The sequence below is a fragment of the Lobosporangium transversale genome (assembly GCF_002105155.1).
Source record: "Lobosporangium transversale strain NRRL 3116 chromosome Unknown BCR41scaffold_109, whole genome shotgun sequence".
NCBI lineage: Eukaryota > Fungi > Mortierellomycota > Mortierellomycetes > Mortierellales > Mortierellaceae > Lobosporangium > Lobosporangium transversale.
Window position 1 is genome coordinate 1 of NW_019029087.1, and position 22,402 is coordinate 22,402.

At 41.9% G+C, this 22,402-nt stretch overlaps 6 protein-coding genes across 6 annotated transcripts; 2 read left to right on the forward strand and 4 right to left on the reverse strand.

The window, feature by feature from the left end:
- Positions 1–45: 45 nt before the first annotated feature.
- BCR41DRAFT_365995 (hypothetical protein) lies at positions 46–870 on the reverse strand (the record flags this gene model as incomplete). The annotated part of the gene is made up of 2 exons (XM_022026196.1): positions 46–323; positions 353–870. Coding segments are annotated over 2 exons (796 nt in total), but the record flags the coding sequence as incomplete, so codon positions are not given.
- Positions 871–1,008: 138 nt separating this feature from the next.
- BCR41DRAFT_376135 (hypothetical protein) lies at positions 1,009–1,605 on the reverse strand (the record flags this gene model as incomplete). The annotated part of the gene is made up of 2 exons (XM_022027023.1): positions 1,009–1,432; positions 1,517–1,605. 2 exons carry the CDS (start codon positions 1,603–1,605, stop codon positions 1,009–1,011), a joined length of 513 nt encoding a protein of 170 aa, XP_021875057.1.
- Positions 1,606–2,079: 474 nt separating this feature from the next.
- BCR41DRAFT_427086 (hypothetical protein) lies at positions 2,080–5,908 on the reverse strand (the record flags this gene model as incomplete). The annotated part of the gene is made up of 3 exons (XM_022030834.1): positions 2,080–4,461; positions 4,550–4,582; positions 5,515–5,908. 3 exons carry the CDS (start codon positions 5,906–5,908, stop codon positions 2,117–2,119), a joined length of 2,772 nt encoding a protein of 923 aa, XP_021875058.1. The 3' UTR covers positions 2,080–2,116.
- A 1,518-nt stretch (positions 5,909–7,426) lies between these two features.
- Positions 7,427–7,672, forward strand: BCR41DRAFT_315785 (hypothetical protein; the record flags this gene model as incomplete). The annotated part of the gene is made up of 1 exon (XM_022021222.1): positions 7,427–7,672. A coding segment is annotated over one exon (246 nt), but the record flags the coding sequence as incomplete, so codon positions are not given.
- A 582-nt stretch (positions 7,673–8,254) lies between these two features.
- Positions 8,255–8,413, forward strand: BCR41DRAFT_292415 (hypothetical protein; the record flags this gene model as incomplete). Its single annotated transcript, XM_022020368.1, has 1 exon — positions 8,255–8,413. A coding segment is annotated over one exon (159 nt), but the record flags the coding sequence as incomplete, so codon positions are not given.
- Positions 8,414–16,051: 7,638 nt separating this feature from the next.
- Positions 16,052–18,009, reverse strand: BCR41DRAFT_376138 (hypothetical protein; the record flags this gene model as incomplete). The annotated part of the gene is made up of 2 exons (XM_022027024.1): positions 16,052–16,914; positions 17,364–18,009. The coding sequence occupies 2 exons, from the start codon at positions 18,007–18,009 to the stop codon at positions 16,052–16,054; spliced, it is 1,509 nt and encodes a 502-aa protein (XP_021875061.1).
- Between the last annotated feature and the right edge of the window lie 4,393 nt (positions 18,010–22,402).

Genomic DNA, 22,402 nt, shown 5'->3' on the forward strand with positions numbered 1-22,402 from the left:
CCGCGTCGGTTTGCCAGTATGGGTGCTTAAAATAGTCGTCCTCACAGGTAAAATGAACAACCCAAGCTTCTTCTGCTGGGAGTAAACGTTTGTAAGTTAGCGTCTTGCTGATATGGTCCTTAATAGAAGTTTGACTCCCTGTAGCCAAAAGCTCGATAACAACCGTAGGTTTTCCTGCTTTCTTGATGACAATGTCACTATATTTGTGGTCCTCACGCTCACGGAGGTGCCACTGGCCAATGATCTCATATTTTTTTGTTTTGTTTAGCCAGTTGGTGAGAACTCTCATCAATTCCGTGTCATAGACGCTTTCTCGAGGGACACTGGCGTTGTAGTCGCCCATAACCTTAACTGTTCTCCCGAACTTTTGTATGATCGATCTTCCGCCTGCAAAATCAAGTCTTTATCGAAAAATCGAAGAGCAATCTTCATAATCTCTAGAATATCCAATGATCCTCCTCTTTTCTTTGGGGGTGACTCTGAAGGAGCGTGAGGATATTTTAATGGGATAATATATCTCCTCACAAACGAGTCAATGAATGCTGAGGCCATACGGTAGTTACTGCCATCAAGTCTTATCAGCACCCCTTCTGCAGTTAGGAAGTCTGCCAATCTCTGTTGTTCCATGTCTGTGATAGATATATCGCCGAGATACCCAATAAAATCTGTTCGGAGAAGATTAACAGCATCTGTAGCTGATTCATTCAAAAGTGAATCGACCATCCTTCTGAAAGTATGGTACGAAAGCATCCTCTTATTCTGATTGTCTGTGGAGAAGTCCTGCCATGTATCGTAATCGAGACATTTCGTCGAGCCGTCGACTTTCGAGCGAAGATCCTCATGAATGGAGCGTCCACAAAGACAAATCATTCCTGGATGACTATTTACATTGAGCACAATTCATTGTATTAGAATGGCACATCAACTCGTGGAGAGTTAACTAAGCTTAAAAAACATACCCATTTGACTTCGAGTGTACGTCTCGAATAATCTCATCATTTATTTTAATCATCTCATCCTTCGCATAGTCATTAAAGAGCTGCTGCGTTTGATCAAGAGTGAAATACGGGTTCCTGATAGTATTGTTGACATTGAACGGGATATGTGTTGATCTGTTGTGCGAAGGCGCTGAAGACTAAAGGTTCCACATACGATAACACTGTGAATGGCGTAGGCATTGTTTCTACCCATTGCTCGGAGTGTTTTCAAAAAAATATTTCTGACTTCATCACCTGCTTTGAACAGTTCATCAAACTCATCAATCAAGATGACAATCTTCTCGTCCTTGAGTTTAGTTTGACTGAAAGCATTGAGGAATTCTCGTTGGGTTGTAATAACACTGACCGCTTCATAGCTGAAACGAAGAGCATCACCAAAAGTTCTCCAGAAAACAGACTCATTATTGCGAACGTTAACTTCCTCAAATGATAGTCTAAATGAAAAATATAAGGTCAGTACCGGTACAATAGCGCATACATTGCATCCACTTTATCCATTTTCGCGGAAGTTGGCTTACGGGAGGCAGCGATACCCAAAGTCAGTTAATTGGGTGATAAGTCGATACAACCGTGTTGTTTTTCCAGAGGCACGTGCGCCTATGAGCATCAGCGAAAAACGCTCTGTAATATTTCCTTATTTTTGTCATGGTCCGCAGGATCCACATAGTAGACTTTATTAACATCGTCAAATCTGGATCGGTCCATTGACTGTCCGGAATGCAATGAGACAGACCATGGCGATTATAAATTGAGGTTCATTCTGCTTCTTTCTGCTCCAAATCATACTTTTAACCTGCTTTTTTTTTTTTTTTTTTTTTTTTTTTTTTCATCATGTACCAGAGATATTCGAGCTCTGCCTGCTAGATCCCTGCATCTGGGTATCCCACGGGGCCAACAGAGCTTACGAGGAGGACTGTGTTCAAGATGAGTAAGGATGACCTTTCCCAGGCTTGTGAGAGTGCAGGAGGATCATTTGTGATGCGCACTCACACGCTGGAAGAGCACGCACAGTTTTCCAAGAAGGTGCAATCTCTGCACCAAGAGAGTTCAACAAAATAAACTGGGTTGTTACAAACGTTTATGTGAATGAATAAGCTTTTTTTATTTTCTGAAAACAATTAGTCGCCATCTTGCAGTGTTAAGGACGATTCTTGCTCGTTGGATTTGATCTTCTTTTCTCTTCCATGCTCAATTGCCTCTCCACTTCTCTTGATGGAATCCAATAGCTCAATCTCGTTCTCATGAAAGTATTCGGCAATGTTGCCCTCATCTATCACCATTAGAGCCTGCCTTGAATCTGGGGGATGCATGGTCTTATTTTTATCTGACAATTTTCCAGGATACATTAACAACAAGCTAAGATACCTTTCATTCGGAGGGCAAAAGCGGTCAAAGTTGGGCAAATGGTGTACATTGATCGCGTCGCGGCTAATTGTCTCTAAGGCGTGTGCTGCTTTCATACCATCAAGCTTCTTCACGAATTTGAGCTGGACAAATACGAGGTACATCTTTTTGTTGATCTTGAGAATAAACACAATGTCTGGACCAGTGATTTCGTCCGTGGGGAAATAAAATGGAGGAATCTCTCTTTTATCAATCCTCGAATCATGGTCGAAATGGGCCTCCAAGAATTGCTCCATAGTCAAGTCACTGCAATTAGCTCCAATGCAGGATTTTTTCCATCCAACTATGGTGGCTTCGTGATCAACCAGATCCAGAGGTGCATTTTTTGGAAACATCTTTTTCGCAAGCGTCTTGTTGTGGAAGATGTTGATCAAGCTCAAAGGAACTTGATACTCCCAAAATTTTCCATGTATTTTGGGGTCTTTAGTGAATGTCCAATAGGTAACTATCATGTTGTGAAATCCAGGGTCTGATTTTTGAAAGTAATTGTGGACTGCAAGAAACACAAATGGTTCGTCGATCACTGTACGATATTCTGACGATTTTGACTTGATAAACTCCATCCTACCAAGCGCCGATTCTACAAGTTGGGGAAGTTCCTTAGGGATAACAGTTTGCGCTCCAAATAACACCATGCGAACAAGTGCTAATTTGACGAGATAGAGCATCTCAGATTTCTGTTCTTCCTCCACATTAAGCGTCTTCATAGCGTGATGAAAGTCAGAGCATAAGTTCCCCCTTTTCCTCTGGTTCAAATCACCAGGGCAAGTTGTTAGCCTTTGTTGCACGTCCTTTATCTCCTTCATCCAGATTGGCTCTTCTTGAGATCCTGGCTCATTTTGCTCCCTTTTAGTCTCCTCGATCGCATTGTGCTTCCATATAGTTCCCTCGATCACGCTGATAATGGGTCGGAATCGGCCTCGGAGGAGTCGGTACATCGTATCGACTGCAGCTGGCGGTATCATTTCATCGATTTTTTCACGACCTGTAGTCACTTGATCTTTAAGACGCTCTAAGTATTCGGTGATTTGTGCTATACTACTCCATCCAGAAAAATTGGTGATACGATAGGATTGACCTCCATCCGGTTCCTTGGTACCTTTGGCTTCTGCGCCAGAATCCTCCAACCATTGAAGGTCATTAAGACTAAGGCCAGTCCCACACGGAATGATACAAACATGTTGCGAATCCGTGGTTACTGTTTCAAGGCCATGGACTACAGGCGATAGTAATGGCCTCGGTCTGCTATCGGGTAGGTTCGATTGGAATCGTTTCTCAAATACTCGGCTGAAATTCTGAGCCTCATCAACTACAATCAGAATTTTGGTCGATGGATTCAGTTGACTTTGAACTTGTTCAAAAGCTTTTTGAACGACACGGCGTACGTTCCCTCTTCCAACACCTCCCTCGTGGAAGCTTGCGGCTATAGTATTGAAAAGCTTGTCAAAAATATCGGGTACCTCCTTGCTGAAAGCTGAGGGGCAAACCTGCAAGAGCATCAAGCTTTCACAAGTTAGGTTTTTGTTCAATCCCAGACAGTGTTGGAAGATCAGTAGTCTTGACAGGAGTAGGCAGTGCGTGATTGCTTGTGTGTTAAGGCCATTTTCTGCCTTATCTTGATTATTATATAACCGTGCCAAATTTGCCTCTTGCATAAACTTAGCAAGCGATGTCAAGTCATTGGATCCTCTATCGGTGCTGCTGGCGTTCAAATAGATGCCCCATTTCTGGGAAAGAATCTCGATGACAGTCCTGGTCTTCCCGCAACCACTAACTCCAAACAATGATAGTTGACGAGGATCATCTTCATAAATTTTTTTGATTGCCTCTTCACATGGATGGTATATAGTGTTATTGAGAGATGTCGATGGGCTAAGGAGAAGAAGACTTGGCCATTCTTTTTTCTCGCTTGGCGTTCCTCTCCTAGGGACTTTCGGTAGACCTGACACAACTCCCCCAGTCAGTGGAAGTTTAAGGTCACCATTGGCGTATGATTCTAGGAATTGCTTGACCTTTCCCTGGAAGAATCCCTTCTTGATTCTCTCAAGCCAGAGTCTCTCTAGATATGACATGTGACGGACAATGTTAATATGCCGTAAAAACTAATGTGCTATATAACCCGTAATATAACCCGACAAATCTCTTACCATCCTCATCATTTAGTTCTAAAGCTCTTGGACCTAAGTATCCATAATGTTTCAAGAAAAGGCGTTAGAATAAGCTGCAGCATGTAGCAAAAGATTAAACGAGAAATTGACTCAATCCACAACCACAAAAAAAAAGAAAAGAAAAGAAAAGAAAAGAAAGGGCATTAGGAATAGGCTCCGGGTGTGCAAACTCAATCAAAAGACCCAAGGAATGAATGCGTACGTGAAGTAGGCACAATCAGAAAAAGGTGACAAATGCATAAATCAAATAAAAATAAAAGTTGTAACAGCAAGAAGGCCTGCAAGAGGACGAAGAGGCAGCAGTTGCATGGACCATGCTGATGGTGGGTAGAGTTCCCTTTTTATTAGAGGTCTACCCACCGGATAAATAGAGTTTAGTCGAAGTACATACCTTGAGAAGCTAATTTTGCCACATGCCATGCGCGTCATCACAGTGAGAAAGAATGGAAAATAAGCACGTTAGTCAGATATAAGAGAAGTACATATCAATGTCTGATCAAAGCAGCTGCAACAGAAATATGATTTAAAGTGCTGAACCTGGACATGAATATGTCAACAATTGCATCAATGATCATGTTACTACCATGCCACGGGAATAAGACAAATAATAATAATATAACAATAAAGAGTCACAATAAAAGAAAAAGCTGATATCTTAGGTATGAGTGGGAAAGAAGAGTAGTGTGGTTTATAAAAGGTTAAAAAGAGGCATTGATGAGATCAGTTGAAATTATACAAAAGTGGATTGTTGTGCTGCGCAGTTGTAATTGCCACCAATTTTAGTGCAGGAAATGTTTTGGTGGCGCGCAACTGCGGATAACTTGTGACAATCCAAGGTGGAGGAAGGATGGCTTTGGGGGTATTACATAACCATGGTGAGACAGAAAATAAGCTCCATCGGCTGAAAATATCAACAATCAGTCCATCAAGAGCCAAATACATACCTTTCTGTGGTGGCTTGACAAGAACATGGATAGTTTCCTTTGGAAGTTCAGAGTTGAATATGTCCCCAAGCTCCCTTGATGCGACTGTAAGAGCCTCTTTTGACTCGATTTCTGACTCGACGACGGTCTTGCCTTCGTCAGGGATGGAGACCTTGTAGAGGGTCAGTTTCTCTGGCGGGATATTACCAAACCTGGCAGGCGAATAGATAGCTTGCTTGAGTTCATCTACTGAACTATTGGAAAGAATCTTTACAAGAAAAGATGTTGCTTCTCCATCAACAATACAAAAAATCTTTAGCTCGGTTGGCTCGAGGCTTTTAGGCTCATTGGTGCTTGAAGACACTTCATTCGCTCCTTCTTTCTTTTCATACGATTCAGTTGGAGGTGATGGCATTGTGATGTCAAACTGTTTAAAACAAAGATAGACAGAAGACAGAAAATAGGAGAAGTTTGGAATGGGGCAAAAGTGTTAAAGGATGTTAATTAGGTGAAAAAAAAAAAAAAAAAAAAAGGCTCGTCGCCAGCCTGTGTGGCTTATGTGCATTGCACTAACGCTCGTCACTAGCCTGAGGACGAACTTCATGTGCACATGCACGTGCTGAAAGGCAAATGTGGCTTGCTTACAGATACTTCTGGGACCAAACTTGGCTGGAGGTCTCCAAGTCAAACACACCGCTAGGAAAGGCTCTTTTTTTTTCTAAGTCATTTACACCACACGGGATAGCTTTTTTTTTTTTTTTTTGTTCAAGCAAAGTCCTACAGGTCACGGGAAAATAGCCTACGTGTGAAGCATGCTACTGTTTTTCTTGCTCTCATTTCACAATCTCATTTAATCACCCGATTACCACTACCTCCTTAAAAAATAAATATACAATATAAATATATATATACAAAATGTCTGATACTCAATTGAGGCGAGTCTTTGATGAAATGAAAAGACAAAGACTATCGCTCAAGACCTTTTTGCAAGCGTGTTTCTCATCGGAAGATAATGTTGTCAAAACGAGAGTTCGTTACTATAACGACAGTGAAGGACCTGCTGAAACTATCGCTCTCTGGGGTCAGATGACAGATTCCCAACACCAAGAGAGAAGTTCGTGCCGCCACCAATTTTGTCCTCAGCTATGTCAAAGACGAGCTGCAACAGGCATCCCAATTAAAGCCTTGCGATTCCCGGCAAGCGATATCACTCTGGAAAAGATTGAAAAGTTTGAGCTCGAGTCTATTGACAGGATTTTCAAGGCCAAAGCTCCTGTTCTTTGCGCATTCTTGTCGGGTATTACGCATGCAAATGATACATGTTCGAGGGACCCATCGAAAGTCGTGCCTGTAGTTGTCAGCATCTTTGCGTTTCTCCGCAATCGCAACTGTAATTACTTTCAAATGATGCTTGGGCTATTCTGTTCCATCAGGGCGCGTCACGGAAACTCATCACGCTATTATCGAAGGCGGGGATGTCGATCTCTCATCAATCGATCCTCAAGGCTATGGGTTCATTGTCCGAAGACACTCTCAAAGGCGTCCAAGGTAAAGTCAAGGCCGAATCCTTTCACGTTGTCTTTGACAACATCAATATGGCCTGTCGTAAGCATGATCAACGGCTCGACAACCGCGACTTATTTGAGAGTGGAACCGCAGCAACGGTTATTATCTCAAAGGAGACTGCAGAAGAAGAACGAGATACCAATCCTGCTCGGCTTCTTTGCGTTGAGGATCTATAACCGTTTGATGCAAATAGGGATGTTCTGGAGACTGTGATGAAAGGTACACCTAAATTTGCTCTGATTGGTTCAATGGGAAAAGGGTCCTGATTTCCGGTGATCAGCTTACGGTGAGCAGAATCCATTCACTGCAGAAGCAACGGTGCGATGACATTTCGTCCTACGAGAGATTTGATTGGGCGATTCCTGTGATAGAGCTTTTTCATCTGCAGATGATGCTTGCTACAACGATTTTACGTACCCACTATGGTGACATAGGAGTGCCAGGATCACTAGCTTTCTATGCATCAATGCTAGGGAGGAATCGTGTCACCCTTGATGGGCCTGATTTCTACGCAACAAATGAACTTCTTCAACATACGTTTGATGCCATGGTAATCCGCGCGTGGGGGCTTGACCTAGGATGCGATTGTTGTATATTTCAATATACAAGATAATAACGGCCCAGCTATAAGATTAAGAAAAATACTAAAAACACACTAGGAACATACTAGGGGAATTCCTAAAATTAATACGCTAAGAAAAGTATAATAATAATAACGCGTCACTAGAGACGCGACAAAACACCGACATGGTTCCTGAATAATCCCATGTCGCTTCTAGATAGATATGTAGTTACTTGGTACGAGTCTCTCTACCAGAAAATGAATAAATACCCCATGGATGTGGTGTGTGGATCCACATCTTATTCTCACTTATCTTAGCTTCTGATAACTACTGTCTAAATATTTTTCAGCGATGACCTAGAAGCAGGCGTACAGGGCATGCTCGACTATATTCTGCAAGAAAAACTCGAGCAGCGTATAGACATTGTTCTGGACAAGCTTATGGAGCTAAGCGAACTGGAGCAGCTCAATGGGACCGTATCTATGATCGCTGCTCTATTCATAAGGGATATGCTTATATATATAGAGCTATCATCTGCTATCAAGGCTGGAGACACTGGGCGCATACATGAGATGTTAGTATGGGTCACTATTTTTTGTCAGGTTGGGGGTACAAAGAACTATGCGTATGAACTTTTGCGATTACAGCGCGGTCTCAAATGCGCCTGGACCGATCAGACAGTAAAAGCTGACATGTCCTCATGGTTGGTAAATACTACAGGCCAAGAAAACCGCTGGATACCTACTGATCTTTATCAAGAGCATAATAACCTGCTCATCAAAAAGATGCACCAGGCAAGAGCAAGGGCTGCAAATTGGGACGTGCTAGACGGGTCGCTGTCGGTCAACATCCACTCTCTCGGACAAGTTGGAGAGCAGATGGGAAATGCGTTTGATGTTTCTTACGCAGGCACCAAACATGCCGTAAAACCTCCAAGCGGTGATATCAATGAAATCCTCGCAACCCTCAAGGAGTTCGATAATCTGAGCCTCTATGATAAAGAAAATCCTTCAAAATCTCACCCGCAAACCGCTAACGCAAGCCCTGTGGAAAATCTCTCCACAAGAGGCCTTATCAAGCTGAAAGAAACAAAGCACCTTCAAACATTTACTGCTTCAGTCAGACGTCCACATGAGGCAGCAAATGGAAATATAGCTATAGGCGACGCGATGGAAGCTGATGAGGGTGATACGGATGAGAAGGATGATGAGGACGACGATATGGAATACGGCGATATGGAAAAGTGTTATCAAACAATGAATCAATAGTACTTTTTTCCTTGTGTTTCATGAGAGTAACTAGATATTAATATAAGACAATCGAGCCTTTTATCATTCTAGCGTTGTAAAAAAACATTGATTAAATTGATGATTTGGTTATGATACAAAATGATGACCAACTTCTTATCGGGCCTAATCTGATCCACTTCAAATGAACTCTCGTAGCTCTCAAGAGAGCTGGAACAAAGTGAAGTTCGTTCTTCAAGCTTAAAGGAGATTGTTTTGATTTCAGGGTTCATTTTCTCCACAGAAACAAATAAATGAAGTCTCGTAATATATCATTATTAGCCTTGTGAAAACCTCTCATGGCGGTAACACTTGTCATCTGACCAAAGATAGATGACACCTCATCCAGAATCAGAACTACATCCATGATGCACTATGCAAGATCCAGTTTATATATGCCTTTTTTTATTCAACGAGGTTTTGGAATAATAATAAACGATCCCTTATATTTATTTCATCTTGTAAACTATTTGAGCTTATTTGTCTAGAAGTTACTTACTCGCCGATGTCTCTGACGTTTAATACAAAGTTTGAGTCCTGGTAGCACTTACTTTCGTTGTCTTCACTATCACTAGCATCACTAAATCTGGCTCTGTCTAAATTGTTATCAAGCTCAGCTAGATGACGCCGCTTGAGACAGTTCGTTAATCTCTGATACTAAGTACGCTATCCCTGCCGCCAAAAACAATGAAAAAATTAAAATAAAAACTCACCAGAATCTGTAATGCCCGAGATCATTTCCTTAAATTCCCCACCGAGGGTCTCAGATGAAGATAGTAGGTTTTCTGTAGGAATGATCACTATGAATTGGAGCTGCTGCTTTTAGCAAAGATGGTAAAAGTGCATGTGCATGTTAAAAGTTTTGCTCAAGGACATGTGCTCTCACACCATATACTCCTCAAGGTGCTTCAGCATCGCAAATGCGCAACATTTATTTTTTTTCCGCGCTTTGTGATATTTTTATTAAGCTTAATTCATTTATATGCACTCGGTGTGCTTGCCCTGTTCTAAAATTTTATGCATGATGTCATTTGACAGTCGAATTATTATTATTTTTTTTACCACAGCTGTCACCTGGACGGACCCCCTCAAGTGTCCTTGGTTGCTATGTGAAAAAGCCAATTCTTACGGTGATGAGTCAATAAAAAGCGCCTTCTCAAATATGGCCATTATCAATATCGCTTATGGATAGACGTACCCGCCTGTCAGTCTGATTTCGATATTGGAGGCGAAGCGTCAAATTGCTATTCGAATACTTTACGAGTATTTTATCAGCATTGCCTCGATTGATCCCAGTGTCAACAGCTAAGGCCGCCACCATGGGAAATATCAGACAGATGGAAGGTATTCGCCAATTGATCTTGGACAATACTATATAGGCTATTCAGTTAGACATTATCAAGCCTAACACTTTCACATCCATATCCATTAACAGTCCCTTTATACTGGCCCTGGTGAACCAACTACAGAAGTCATACCGACCTCTCAAAGAAGTTATAAATACTGTTGGGTGCTTGAGTTGTAGAAACATAGATCCTTTCTGAACCCCCCCCCCCCCCCCCCCTCCCCATGTTAGCTAGCTAAATCAATCCAAGGGCCTATTGAAAACATGGCTGGAGACTTTTGCATACCGTCTCACTTCCTCGATACTGTAATAGTTTACTTAATCAAATTCCGATGCATGCCCATTAATGGGCAAATGTTTCATAGGTTTCACGTGCAGACACAGACTAAAAAAAAAAAAAAAACAGCGCGTGCGTAGCGCGCCGCTCACAAAGCAATCTGATCAAATCAACACATTGCTTCATGCTCAATTCTTCATTCCTCCATTTCTCATTTCTTCATTCCTCATCCTTACTCAAAGGAAAATGATGGAAGGAAAGAAGCTCGCTTGAGGGTAGCTAACAAGTGGTTAAGACCATTAAGATAGTGATTGAGTAATTGAAATATGAATAAGAATATTTACTTTTCCTAACTTGTTAAAATGTTGGGTTGCAGATCACTCCTATAATAGCTGGTCCCCAATTGACACACATGTTGTCTCCGATGCCCTAAACAGCCTCAGCCACCAAAATGCATCTCTTGAAGCAGCTATTACTCGACAAGAGGCGCGATAAAGGGCGCAGTTGTTTGCCATGAGCTCAGAGCTCATGACGCTAAAGTAGCAAATGAAAGTATTGATACATTTATTGCAAGATCTCTTGAATCCAGCGGCCTTTACATGGCGCATGCTTCCGACGATCGGAGTAAGCGGCAGGCGACCATATGACAGTGTTGCGCGATTTCAGTATATGAGGCCTCCTTGCGTACCATCATTTGCTGCTGCGAGATGAGGACATCCGGAACTTGAACCTGGCAAACACATTCAATATTCAGACCCGTCACCCGACACCCTTAACTGGTCGAGTAAACACCTTAAATAGACTAATATAAATAAACGATGAAGAGCGCCTAATGGAGGGCGCCAGGGCCAAAGCTGGCGCCGGGACTTGTCTTCTGCATTACACGTGGAAAGACAAACCATAAAGGCGCCGAGCTCTACGCGACAGCTTATCGACATAAGCTATTCTTAAGATGCACCGTAGGCGGGTTTATTAGAACGGCTCCAGGTAAGTGATGCCATTAGTCTTGGCGCGAACGTATGATTTTTTTCTTATTCAATTACGCAAAGTGATATGTATCCTTCCTTTTCTTTTCTTTTCTTTTCTTTTCTTTTTTTCTTTTCTTTTTTTCTTTTCTTTTTTTCTTTTTTTTCTATTATAGGTGTTCGAAGAGCCTCTCCCCAATTTCGCGGACCCTGACGAGTGGTACAGCATCAAGGCGCTAACAGGAGGCGGCACAAGCCAAGAACGGTCAGAGAACCGAAATGAAGCGCTTGCTGGCCGAACTCAAATGAGCAGCACGGCGGCTGTAATGCGTACCTGCGACGTACACTCGGCCAAACATCACACACTCTGGCATGCGGGGAGTCTCGGAAGCCTATGAAAGAGGCTTAAGCCTGGATGATATTCGCCACTTGGGAAGGTGGGTCATGGGGCAAATGGAGAACTTCTATGCTCCAAAAAACCCAACCAGGGGCGCTTTTTGTATGGCTCAGTTTGGACCGAATGAGCCTTACTTTATCGAGCGTGATTTGGTCACCCCGCCCTTAGAGCTCCAGCGTCTGGTCTTTCCTTGGATTGAGGAAAATTTTGATAAAGATATGCCGGAGAGAGCTGACTCCTGGAGAGAGGAGTGCACCAAAGAAATGCTGGGGGTCGATCCAAATGTCCCGACAGACGACGACATCCCCCCCCCCTTTCGGTCGCCAGTCTATCGTGATGAAACGCTTTCGGGGCTCCACGAAAAGGACTTTGTGAGTGCTATGAGAGTGACGCCTCGGCAATTCAACTTCATAGTTGAGCTCATTCAAGATCATCAGGGCAAGTTGGTTTCGAGCACAGAGAAATATTAAAGCAAAGAGTAGAGAAACGACGGCGGCTCATGCAAATGGTCATAAGTAAATGAAGCAAGTTATTAAATATCCATTATATTTATTGTACACCCACCTGAAAGAAAGTTTGAAATGGTTATGAAGAGAAGCACTGTCTTCAATCCTTTTCCTTGCCGTTTTCCCTTAGGAAGTACTGCTCAAAAACCTCAGTGGTTACTCTCATTGACCTCAATAACAAAAATGTAGACTTTTATCTTGGTTAATGAAGTCTTTATGTATGTCACATATGAGCTGTTTGTCAGAGGTTCAAAATATATAAAAAAAAAAATAAAAAAAAAAAAAAAAGTCAGAAAACCCCATTTTGATCAAACTTTCTTTCAGATGACTTTTCACCACGCGATACACTCTGATCAGATAAATTTGGTAGTGATTTTATCGGATTATCGGAGTGATGCAACAACAGATCGTGGTGATGGAGAAGGAGAATGGTCAGAGTGTTGAGAGGATTGCTGCTGCTTTTGTTCGCGTGAAGTGGAGTCCATTTTAAAATGTCAAGTGGATGGCTGGAAGTTAAAAAGAAAAATCCTCATTTTACAGCTCGACGCCCCCCACGAATTCACTTTTTTCAAGACCCATTAATAACAGCGCTTTTGCTTTTTCTTTGTTACACAAATTACACGAAACTACTGAGTGCTCCCTTAACTGTGTACATGTACAAAAAGGAACTTATCACGTGCTCCCAAAAGCACAACTGGGAGGGGTTGATTGATATCAATATCCTGAAAGTATACCCGAAGATCATGCCCGCTGCTGGACGACAAATGAGTATTTTTGATGAGACCATAGAAAAATGGCTCGCTGATGATGCCATCACTTTGGCACAAGTACAGTAAGTACAACTTCATCTCAAAAACAGTGGCAGGGCTTTATTCTCTAACCATTTCTGCTATGGCCTAGACTGCTACTGTAACAGTTTGCCTTACCCGAAGCGGAAGTCGCGCTATGCTCGCATCAATTGCAAAAGAGTCCAATCTCCTCCATACATCCGCCATCACCTTACTATTCTGTCTAGATAATCCAGCGGCAGCTTTTTCTCTCGCTCTATTCTTTTTCTTTCCTTCCCTTCAGCTCTCTCTACCTCCAGTTGCCGGGACAAAGATGGTGAGGGAAAGCCTTCGAGAGACTATCCAAGATGATCATTGATATCGATCGTACATCTACAATATGCACCCAACGGTGCAGTGCCCAATTCCGCTATAGAGATTTAAATACTTTGTAAAGAAACCAATCCTTCATTTAACAACAATGTATAATATTCCTTTCTTTCTTTTCTATCATTTTTTATGCTGATCAATTTATACTTGATGATTCGTAGACATTCCATTTTATGGTGGGGAAAAAAAACCAAACACATCGGTGTAAAAAGAGTGGATTATGGTAATTCGCATTGCATTGCATGAACACAGAGATTGTTCTTTTGTTTCTATTGGGCTGAACACATTGATAACCATATAAAACTTGGCACAAAGGCGGGAGGGGGCTTTCAAACCCCCTCCCAAGGCTGTTTTACACCAAATGCAATTAGGGATATTTACCTGTGCACCAAAACCTAGAGGTTAAAAAAAAAAAAAATCGGTCTCAGACTCTATTGTTTATGCGGTGGTCGAATCAATCCGAGAAAGTTGTTTGACAAAGCAAACAAGCCAATGACTGTACATGTACACGATTTATCATGGGACAAAAAAAAAAAAAAAAAAAAAAGGCGTCAAAACGGGGGGAAAATCAAGTAATCAAGCAGTAACGGGATCTCTAAAACTAGGGCACTAGAGAATCAGTCATCCAATAAAAATCTTGTTGATTGATGAAGTAGCAAAATAGCACATGCTGTCTTTGTAAAGTTCTGACATAGTTTTGACAGCTGCACATTAAGGGAAAAATAAAAAAAAAAAAAAAAAAAAAAAAAAACTCATGCATCCAATACAATACACATATTACATGCATGTTAGTGTACTTTAGTCGATGCGTTCATGACGACAATTACTCATGAAAGATCAAAACATATAAAGACTCTTTTATTTTTATTCTCATACTGAATAAATGTGAAAGATGGCACATGAAGGTCGTTGCTTTAGCTAATGCTTTTCCCCTAGACTTTTAAGACCGAGTGGTTGAGAGAGAAGGCGTGTTTCATCTTGATCTAGCAACTTCTTTCATGTGTGTATTTGAGTATCCTTGCAGACAATCATAAAAAAGTTCTCGTGAAAGACTAGGGTAAATAAAATAATTTAAGCCGAATTTTTTTTTAAAAAAAAAAAAAAAAGAGATAGAGAGAGAAATGTCACGGGCAAAAGGATAGCAAATCAATATTGACCTGTATTCAATCAAGAGACAAAATGTGTAAACTTGAGGAATGAAAATAGGAAATAGGAAGAGAGCTTCTCGAAGAGCACAGGTAACCTGGCAACTTTTTTTTTATTATGTTATATATTTTTTTTCTTTACAAATGGCCTCTTTGAACCCTTGCTCTGGTTGCTTGTTTTTTTTTTTTTTTTTTTTTTTTTTTTAAATACGGCTCCTCCATATGTACCTTGGATGTGAGCGATGTTGGAAATGTAGGAGTGTCGGTATATTAAATAGCGCATGAACCACATTATGGCGACTGTTCGGACTCCATCTGATACTGTATAAACACCTGAATACTGCCACATGCTATTGACCACTCTACGTCCCTTAAACAACATTCTTAGCATACATCTGAACTTTTGCAAGGGATGTGTCAACACTTCGACAAACATGTAACATTTAATGGCTACATCACAGCCCTTGGATTGTGGAAGCGCTGAAAGTATGCGGAAAACGGGAACCATTTGTGTTTTTACTAGCAACAAGCGTGGTTTTAAAAAAGTTTGCCTCCAAGGAACAAATCCTATATCCTTCATTGCTCAAAAGAGACAATCTTGTCTTTTCTGCACCCCAAAAGCTCGCCATAATCCTATTGAAGCGTTCAGAGGCATTATTTGCCTCATAGTTTGAGGATTAGCAGACTTTCAGTCAAGTTTTATTGTTTTGAACAACACAGTAAATCCTGTCCATTCGAAGTTAATCCCTTTGGATGGCAGCTATTCAGGGGATGCTAATCAATTCTGCTAAACTATGGTGAAATCAGAGCAGATTTGGAAAACCAACAAGCATCGAACAGTCGCCTTAATAAGTGAGCGAGGATCTCTATGACGCGCATGGACCATGGGGGCGACTTTTCAAATTCTTTTTTATATAAGAAATACAAAGTCGCCCCCGGCTAAACATTCCACCGAGGAGTGTGGCCCTTCGTCTTGAAGAACATTAAAATAAAGGCGAAACAAGGTAATGAGTGGAGACTTGAGTAGATCGACAGTGGCAATAAGATGGTTGATGTGAATACAATTTCTACTGAGTGGAGTCTCAACCTATTGCATAGTGCATCATTGAGAGAGATTCCTATGTACTCGAACATTGCTTCCTCAAGTATGTGCATGAACCTGGGCAGAGAAATAATTATCGCAAATATAATATGCAGTCGGGCTCTCCAAGTTATGAGTGTTGAAGACCTTCGGCTATTTGCAACCATCTTAAGGATTCAGGTAACTCCGTAACTCCACAAATATACAAAATATGCCTGCAATATGACGTCTTTTTAAAAAGGAATTGCCCAAAAAATATTTTATTTGAAATTAAAGTGAATCACCAAATAAGCTCCTTTTAGCTTCGTCCCAACAAACATGTCTTATCTGGGGATACTCCTGGACTTTACCAGTGTGATTGGGTCTATGTACTTCGTTGCCTTTGTCATCAAAGTCATTTTTCCCGCGAATATACAAAATCATAAAGTCCGGACACAGCACACCATCTCTCGTTACTTTGAAGTCCCTTTTATCGATTACTGATTTTCCTTCGCCAGTATTCTTAGCTTGGGTCTTTTTGGTCACCTCTGTTATTTCCATTTCTGCTCTGTGAGTTCCGCCGTATGTGTAGTCTAGGAAATACTCGATTTGGTTTCTGCCATTAGAATATTTCCGATCTGTAAATGCCAAATCAATTGCTGCAGTGCCCTCGTTGTGTTTTTGAAAATTAGAAATCGAAACTTGAATAAAAGTGTAGCCAAGTATAAAATCGAATCGAGGTAGTTCGCCTCCATGTATCAAGATATTCTTGCCCTCATCGCCAAATCTTTTAGGTGGATCTTGAAGATGTTCAAAGCCATCGACTCTCAGCTCTAAAAGTTGTTCCTCCTTCCCAGCGAGGTTAGTCGACTTGAAGATTATGTTGTTTTGCTTGATAAGCTTCTGAAAGAAAACATCGGAAAATTGTGCAGGTTGCAAGATATTCTGCCTTGCGGCACATATGTAGTCGTTGGGGAGTGGACATAGCCTGTATAGTCCCAAAAGTGCCGCCTCAGATGCTGGTGTAATTGGGCGCTTCATAATCATACTCCTGCCCTTGTTCCGATACTCATACATTATTCCAAAATGGTAGAATCGCCAATCAAGTGGCGGTCCTGTATAATCCTTGCTTTGCAGAAACACATCGACTAGAGCTTGACGAGTAGTTGGTTGGAATATCGGTTCAATTTTACTATAACAGTTCTTCAAGATCTCCAAGAATTGTTTTTGCGATCCTCCTCATAATCCTTTAGTCGTTGCTTGATCCCATTAGCTGTGAGCTCAATGCCTTCAATGTCTTCGCCAAAAAAAATATTGAGTTCCCGTGGCACACATCCGGTGGCTTTTTGAATCTCGCCTCGTAGCTCATTCAAATGTTGGCGGCCTGTTGGGTAGCGATTATCTATGATCACATCCAGTAGCTTATTGAAAATATCAGGCGACATTGGACCAACATACTCGACATAATGTGATGCGTCTCTGAGAATGAGCTTTGCAAATCTTACCGTACTGCTAAACACTACTCTCGCATTATTTGAGTTGTTCCAGGAGTTGAAAGTCTGTAGAGGCCCTAAAAATGGGAACCTTTCGGGCGCAGACTTACTACTTTCTGGAAATAGTGCACCATGCTCATCCACGACAAATAATGCCTTTTGACTTCTTGACTGGAGTAGTTCAGCAAAGATACAGGTGGCGCTATTCACATAAGGATCCTTCGATGTTTCAATTGCGACCATTTCTTTGAGCTCTGAGGCTGTCAAAATATCTTTGTTGATGGATAAGAAGATTTGACAGATCAGCTTTGATGCGGCAGTTTTAGTGTCACAATTGCTAAGCTTACTAGCATCGGCAATATAAAGCACTGGCCAACCATGTGCGTATGCCTTGGCCACAAGGAACCATGAAATGTATGATTTACCGACGCCCATTGGACCCGATAAACACTTCTGGACAGACCACTCACTGTTCTCGAGCTCATTCCATAGCTTCATCATCTGTTCGGTCACAAAAAACTCGCGACCTTGGTAGCCTTTCGCAAAGAATTTTGGGCTCTGACCAAGATCCATTGAAGTAATTCGATCTCCACCCTTCACCGTCAAAAGCGATTGGAACTTGGTGCGGGGTTCTGGTGCGTACTTGTTATTCTCGATCAAATCCAGTATATGGAGGGGTAAATCTACGGGTTCGCCATCGGCTGCAATATGTCGCTTCCAGGAACGACAGCGCTTTGCAAGGTGCTCTTTGAGCATATAAGAATAGCGAGACTGACGTGAGTATGTAATAAACAAACTTCCTCAAGAATCATCAAAACTATGAGTGGGATGAACTCACCTTTTTCGTCTTCTGTGTCTTCTAGGTTCCTTTTTGGACTTCTTGGGGCTGTTTAAAACCCACGCAAAAAACAACAAGAGGATAGTTAGATAGGCCTTGATAAAAGTACCTGTATGCGATAGGGGAGCCGAAATAAACTTAGCAAAAAGCCTCACGAGAGGACAGTGAAGGTCAGAGTATACGCACGGGCCATGGGGGCAACTTTTCAAATTCTTTTTATAAAGAAATTCAAAGTCGTCCCTGAAGTGTAAATATAACGTAATAAAGCCTATTTGGCTTCATAAAGCATTTTTTATTTTTATTTTTTTAAACATTGTTCCAATGATGTGTCCAATGCGCCGAGCCTCATCAATACGACGAGAGACAACAACGATGCGACTCTTCCCGAAACTATCAAGGCTATCAAGCGCTCTATGATCGGAAATATTGATAGGTATTTTTAAACAGTCTTTATCCATAATAAATGACTCGAAAACAGAACTTGTAATGTCCCTCCAGACTATGAAGAGCTTAATTCAAACAATGTGATTATGTGGGTTTTATCATGAAGAACTGTTTTATTTGAACAAAATACGTTGGTGTATTTTTCATAATGATCGAGTACTACGATTGAGTTCCTGAGGCACGCCTCTTGTTCGCTGAAGCTGATGCTGAAGCTGATGCTGAAGATGAACGTGAGACTACAGGGCTATTATAGCTGAATCTGTTTACAATCTCATCTTTCATGCGATCGTACAGAGAAAGAACATAACAAAAGAGAGTTTCTGCATCCTTTCTTAGCGTCTCCTCCTTCTTGAGTCTTAGATCTCTCAAAACCTCCTTGGCTTTGTACGTCAATGAGTCGTCTTCCTCCATCGTGCACTCTACGAAAGTCCATTTGAATGCGTCGGTTACAATGCCGAATGACTTGATGCGTGTGGCGGGCCTCTCTTGTCCATCGTCATCCGCCTCAGTCCGTTTTCGTTTTTTTTGTTGAAGTGCGACGTCGAGCTGTACTATATTTTGAGCCATACCTTTCACATGATCGTCCTTTTTCACCTCCGTGACTCCAAGAACTTGCGACTGGTGGATACGATCCAACACAGCAAAATCCACCGGTCCATGTCCCCGTAGGCCGGTTATCAGTTCTTGTTGCTCAAGATACATATCCACTTTGTAGGACTGCATGGCTCCAACCATGAAAGAGTCGACGATCGAGTTCCTTGTGAACTCGCTAGAGCTAGGACCAAAAATGTAGGCCCCGTTTTTCCGGCTGCATTCTTTGATTATTTCCTCCAACATCAGCTTCTCATCGTCAGTCATCGCCCTTGGTTCAATATCAAACAGTGGGAGAAACTCAGGGCCTTTACCGACGTTGTATTCTTCCATCACTTCTTTCCAAGTGAATTTCGAAAAACTCTTTCCAGGATTGTCCAGGGATATGACAAGGTTTTTCCAGCTACTCTCCTTTGCAATCGCCAAAATAGACCGAAGTTGGGGATCGCTAATGAGCATTGTCGGTATTGAGCTACCCGGCAGATGCAAGAATATCTTGAGGTCCTTGTCCTCAGCAAACTGGTCAAAGTACTTCTCAAGGAAAAGATGAAATTCAGCGAGAGTTGCCGTCTTGGTATCCGTCACGAAGGTGCAAACAATCTTCTTTCCTCCTCTTTTGTCGATGATTCTCAATGCTGCAACGCAATAGAATGCAAAAAATAAAAATAAAAATAAAAAAGACATAAAAAGTGGTTATAATTCCGTCTTTCCAAGCTGTAACGATAAAAAAAATTGCTAATTCATTCTATCCACATCTATCCACACTTACATATGGAGGTATTCTTCGTCAATGCCTCGAGGTCCGACAGCTGTTTACGCAAAGCTGCAATCTCGGGGTGTTGGGTATCTAGGTTGAACAACAGGTAATGGAGCAGGAACTAGTTGATTAATTAAGATACATCCCAAACATAAAGGGTTATCTTTCAGAAGTCAAATCAATGACGTCATGAAAGAAAATAAGCTTCATCAATTTGAAAATATCAGTCCATCAAGAGCTAAATACATACCTTGCGGTGGCAGCTTAACAAAAACATGGATAGTTTCATCTGGAAGTTCAGATTCAAATATGTTCCCAAGCTTCTTTGACGCGACTGTAAGAGCCATTTTTAACTTGATGTCTGACTCAAAGATGGCCACGCCTTCGTCAGGGATGGAGACCTTGTAGAGGGTCAGTTTCTCTGGCGGGATATTACCAAACCTGGCAGGCGAATAGATAGCTTGCTTGAGTTCATCTACTGAACTATTGGAAAGAATCTTTACAAGAAAAGATGTTGCTTCTCCATCAACAATACAAAAAATCTTTAGCTCGGTTGGCTCGGGGCTTTTAGGCTCATTGGTGCTTGAAGACACTTCATTCGCTCCTTCTTTCTTTTCATACGATTCAGTTGGAGGTGATGGCATTGTGATGTCAAACTGTTTAAAACAAAGATAGACAGAAGACAGAAAATAGGAGAAGTTTGGAATGGGGCAAAAGTGTTAAAGGATGTTAATTAGGTCCTACAGGTCACAGGAAAATAGCCTACGTGTGAAGCATGCTACTGTTTTTCTTGCTCTCATTTCACAATCTCATTTATTCACCCGATTACCACTACCTCCTCCTTAAAAAATAAATATACAATATACAGTATATAGAGCGAATCTGAATCAATATTAAGACAGGGAGTGCTCTGTGTCTTGAAATGTGACTGTCACTGCTCTGTGTCTTGTTTGTGTAACCATTTTGGCGTATATTTAAGTCAAAGTGCGTATAATGTAGTCAATATAAACCACAGAATGCGTAAAATGTAGTGAAAACGGCGTATATTCCTTCCTTTTCAATCATTAGTATTTCAGATACCTTGCTATTCTGGTATTATTTGACTTTTTACAGACCACATCTGGTCAAGTTAATCTAAACTAACATTCCCTTTATCCATACTCCATACTATTCGCCATTTATTTCCCTCAACGGAAATGAGGAGAAAGTGCGTTTAGACGCTACCAAACGCCAAACGGATCGCAAACGCGCGACTCACAAACATACCAATTTCTTTTTATTTTATTTTTTTGGCAAAGCAATTAATGCATTTAGTATTTTATTACTATATCTATTATTATATATGTTACTATCGTACATGCTTCTATATATGCTATTGTTACCTACCTGGGAAGTGTATTGTCATTTATTGGTCATCTTCAGGATCCTCTTGCTCCCTAGCTTTCATGGATATCAACAGTGAGTTAATAGTCTTTCCCTCATTTGCCTGTGACCACTCAGCAACAATGTCTTCAGGATTGCGACCTTCCCTTCGTGCTGCTTCGTTGATCAGCCTAATTAACTCATATCGTCGATTGTAGGCCCTTTGGTCTGATGTATTCACTGGCCAACTCGGGTTCAATCTTTTAAATGCTGCAAGGGGCCCATGAAACTCATCCCAAGCATCTGCCACTGTGAGCTTTCCGCGGTCTGCTTTCCATTTGAAAGTGGCGCTTGATGAGCTGGGGCCTGGGGACGAGTGATGCGATGGCTCTGGCGCTCGTTGGAAGCAATGTAGAGGAGCTTGAACCAGCGATGAGTGCTGTTGAGGTACCTGTGGGGGACGCGTCGCAAACGGCTGCTGTTGAGGGACTCTGCGCAGAGCAGGATAGCTTGGCATAGTATGGGGATATGGCCCAAGAAGACCGGCTGAATTCAAGGGATGCGCTGGAGCTTGGCGAGCTGACGGATCCTGCAATAAATGTATCACTATCTCCATTTGCTGCTTTAGCGTCGCGAGCTCTGAGCTCATGGCAGACAACTGCGCCCTTTGTTGTGCTTCTTGCTGTGCCATTTGTGCTCCTTGCCGAGCAATAGCTGCTTCAAGAGATGCATTCTGGTGACTAAGGCTGTTTAGCGCGTTGGAGACCACATGTTTGTCAACTGGGACTAATGGATTGACAACATTGGCGCTCTGCTGATGCACTTCGATCGCACGAAGGAGCTCTCTCTGAAAGTCAAGGAACAGCTGACTCTCAAAGATTTCTGGAAGTGATTCTAAAAGCTTATTGCTCAGAGTCCTTCCTTTGCTGTCAGGCTTCAGGTACAGCACGGCGTCTTGAAGGATAACTCTCCTCATTTGTACCAGCAATAGTAGGAAAGCTCTTCGATCAATCATTGCGCTGTTCATGAGCTTATTGGCCGTTGCGGCGGAGCTTCCCGTAGTTTCTTCATCTTGATCCCTAGCCGCTGTCGAATGGCGCATACGCTCCTGCCAGCCTCCCCAGTGCAGGTCGTCCTCCGTGATGAGATCCGGGTTT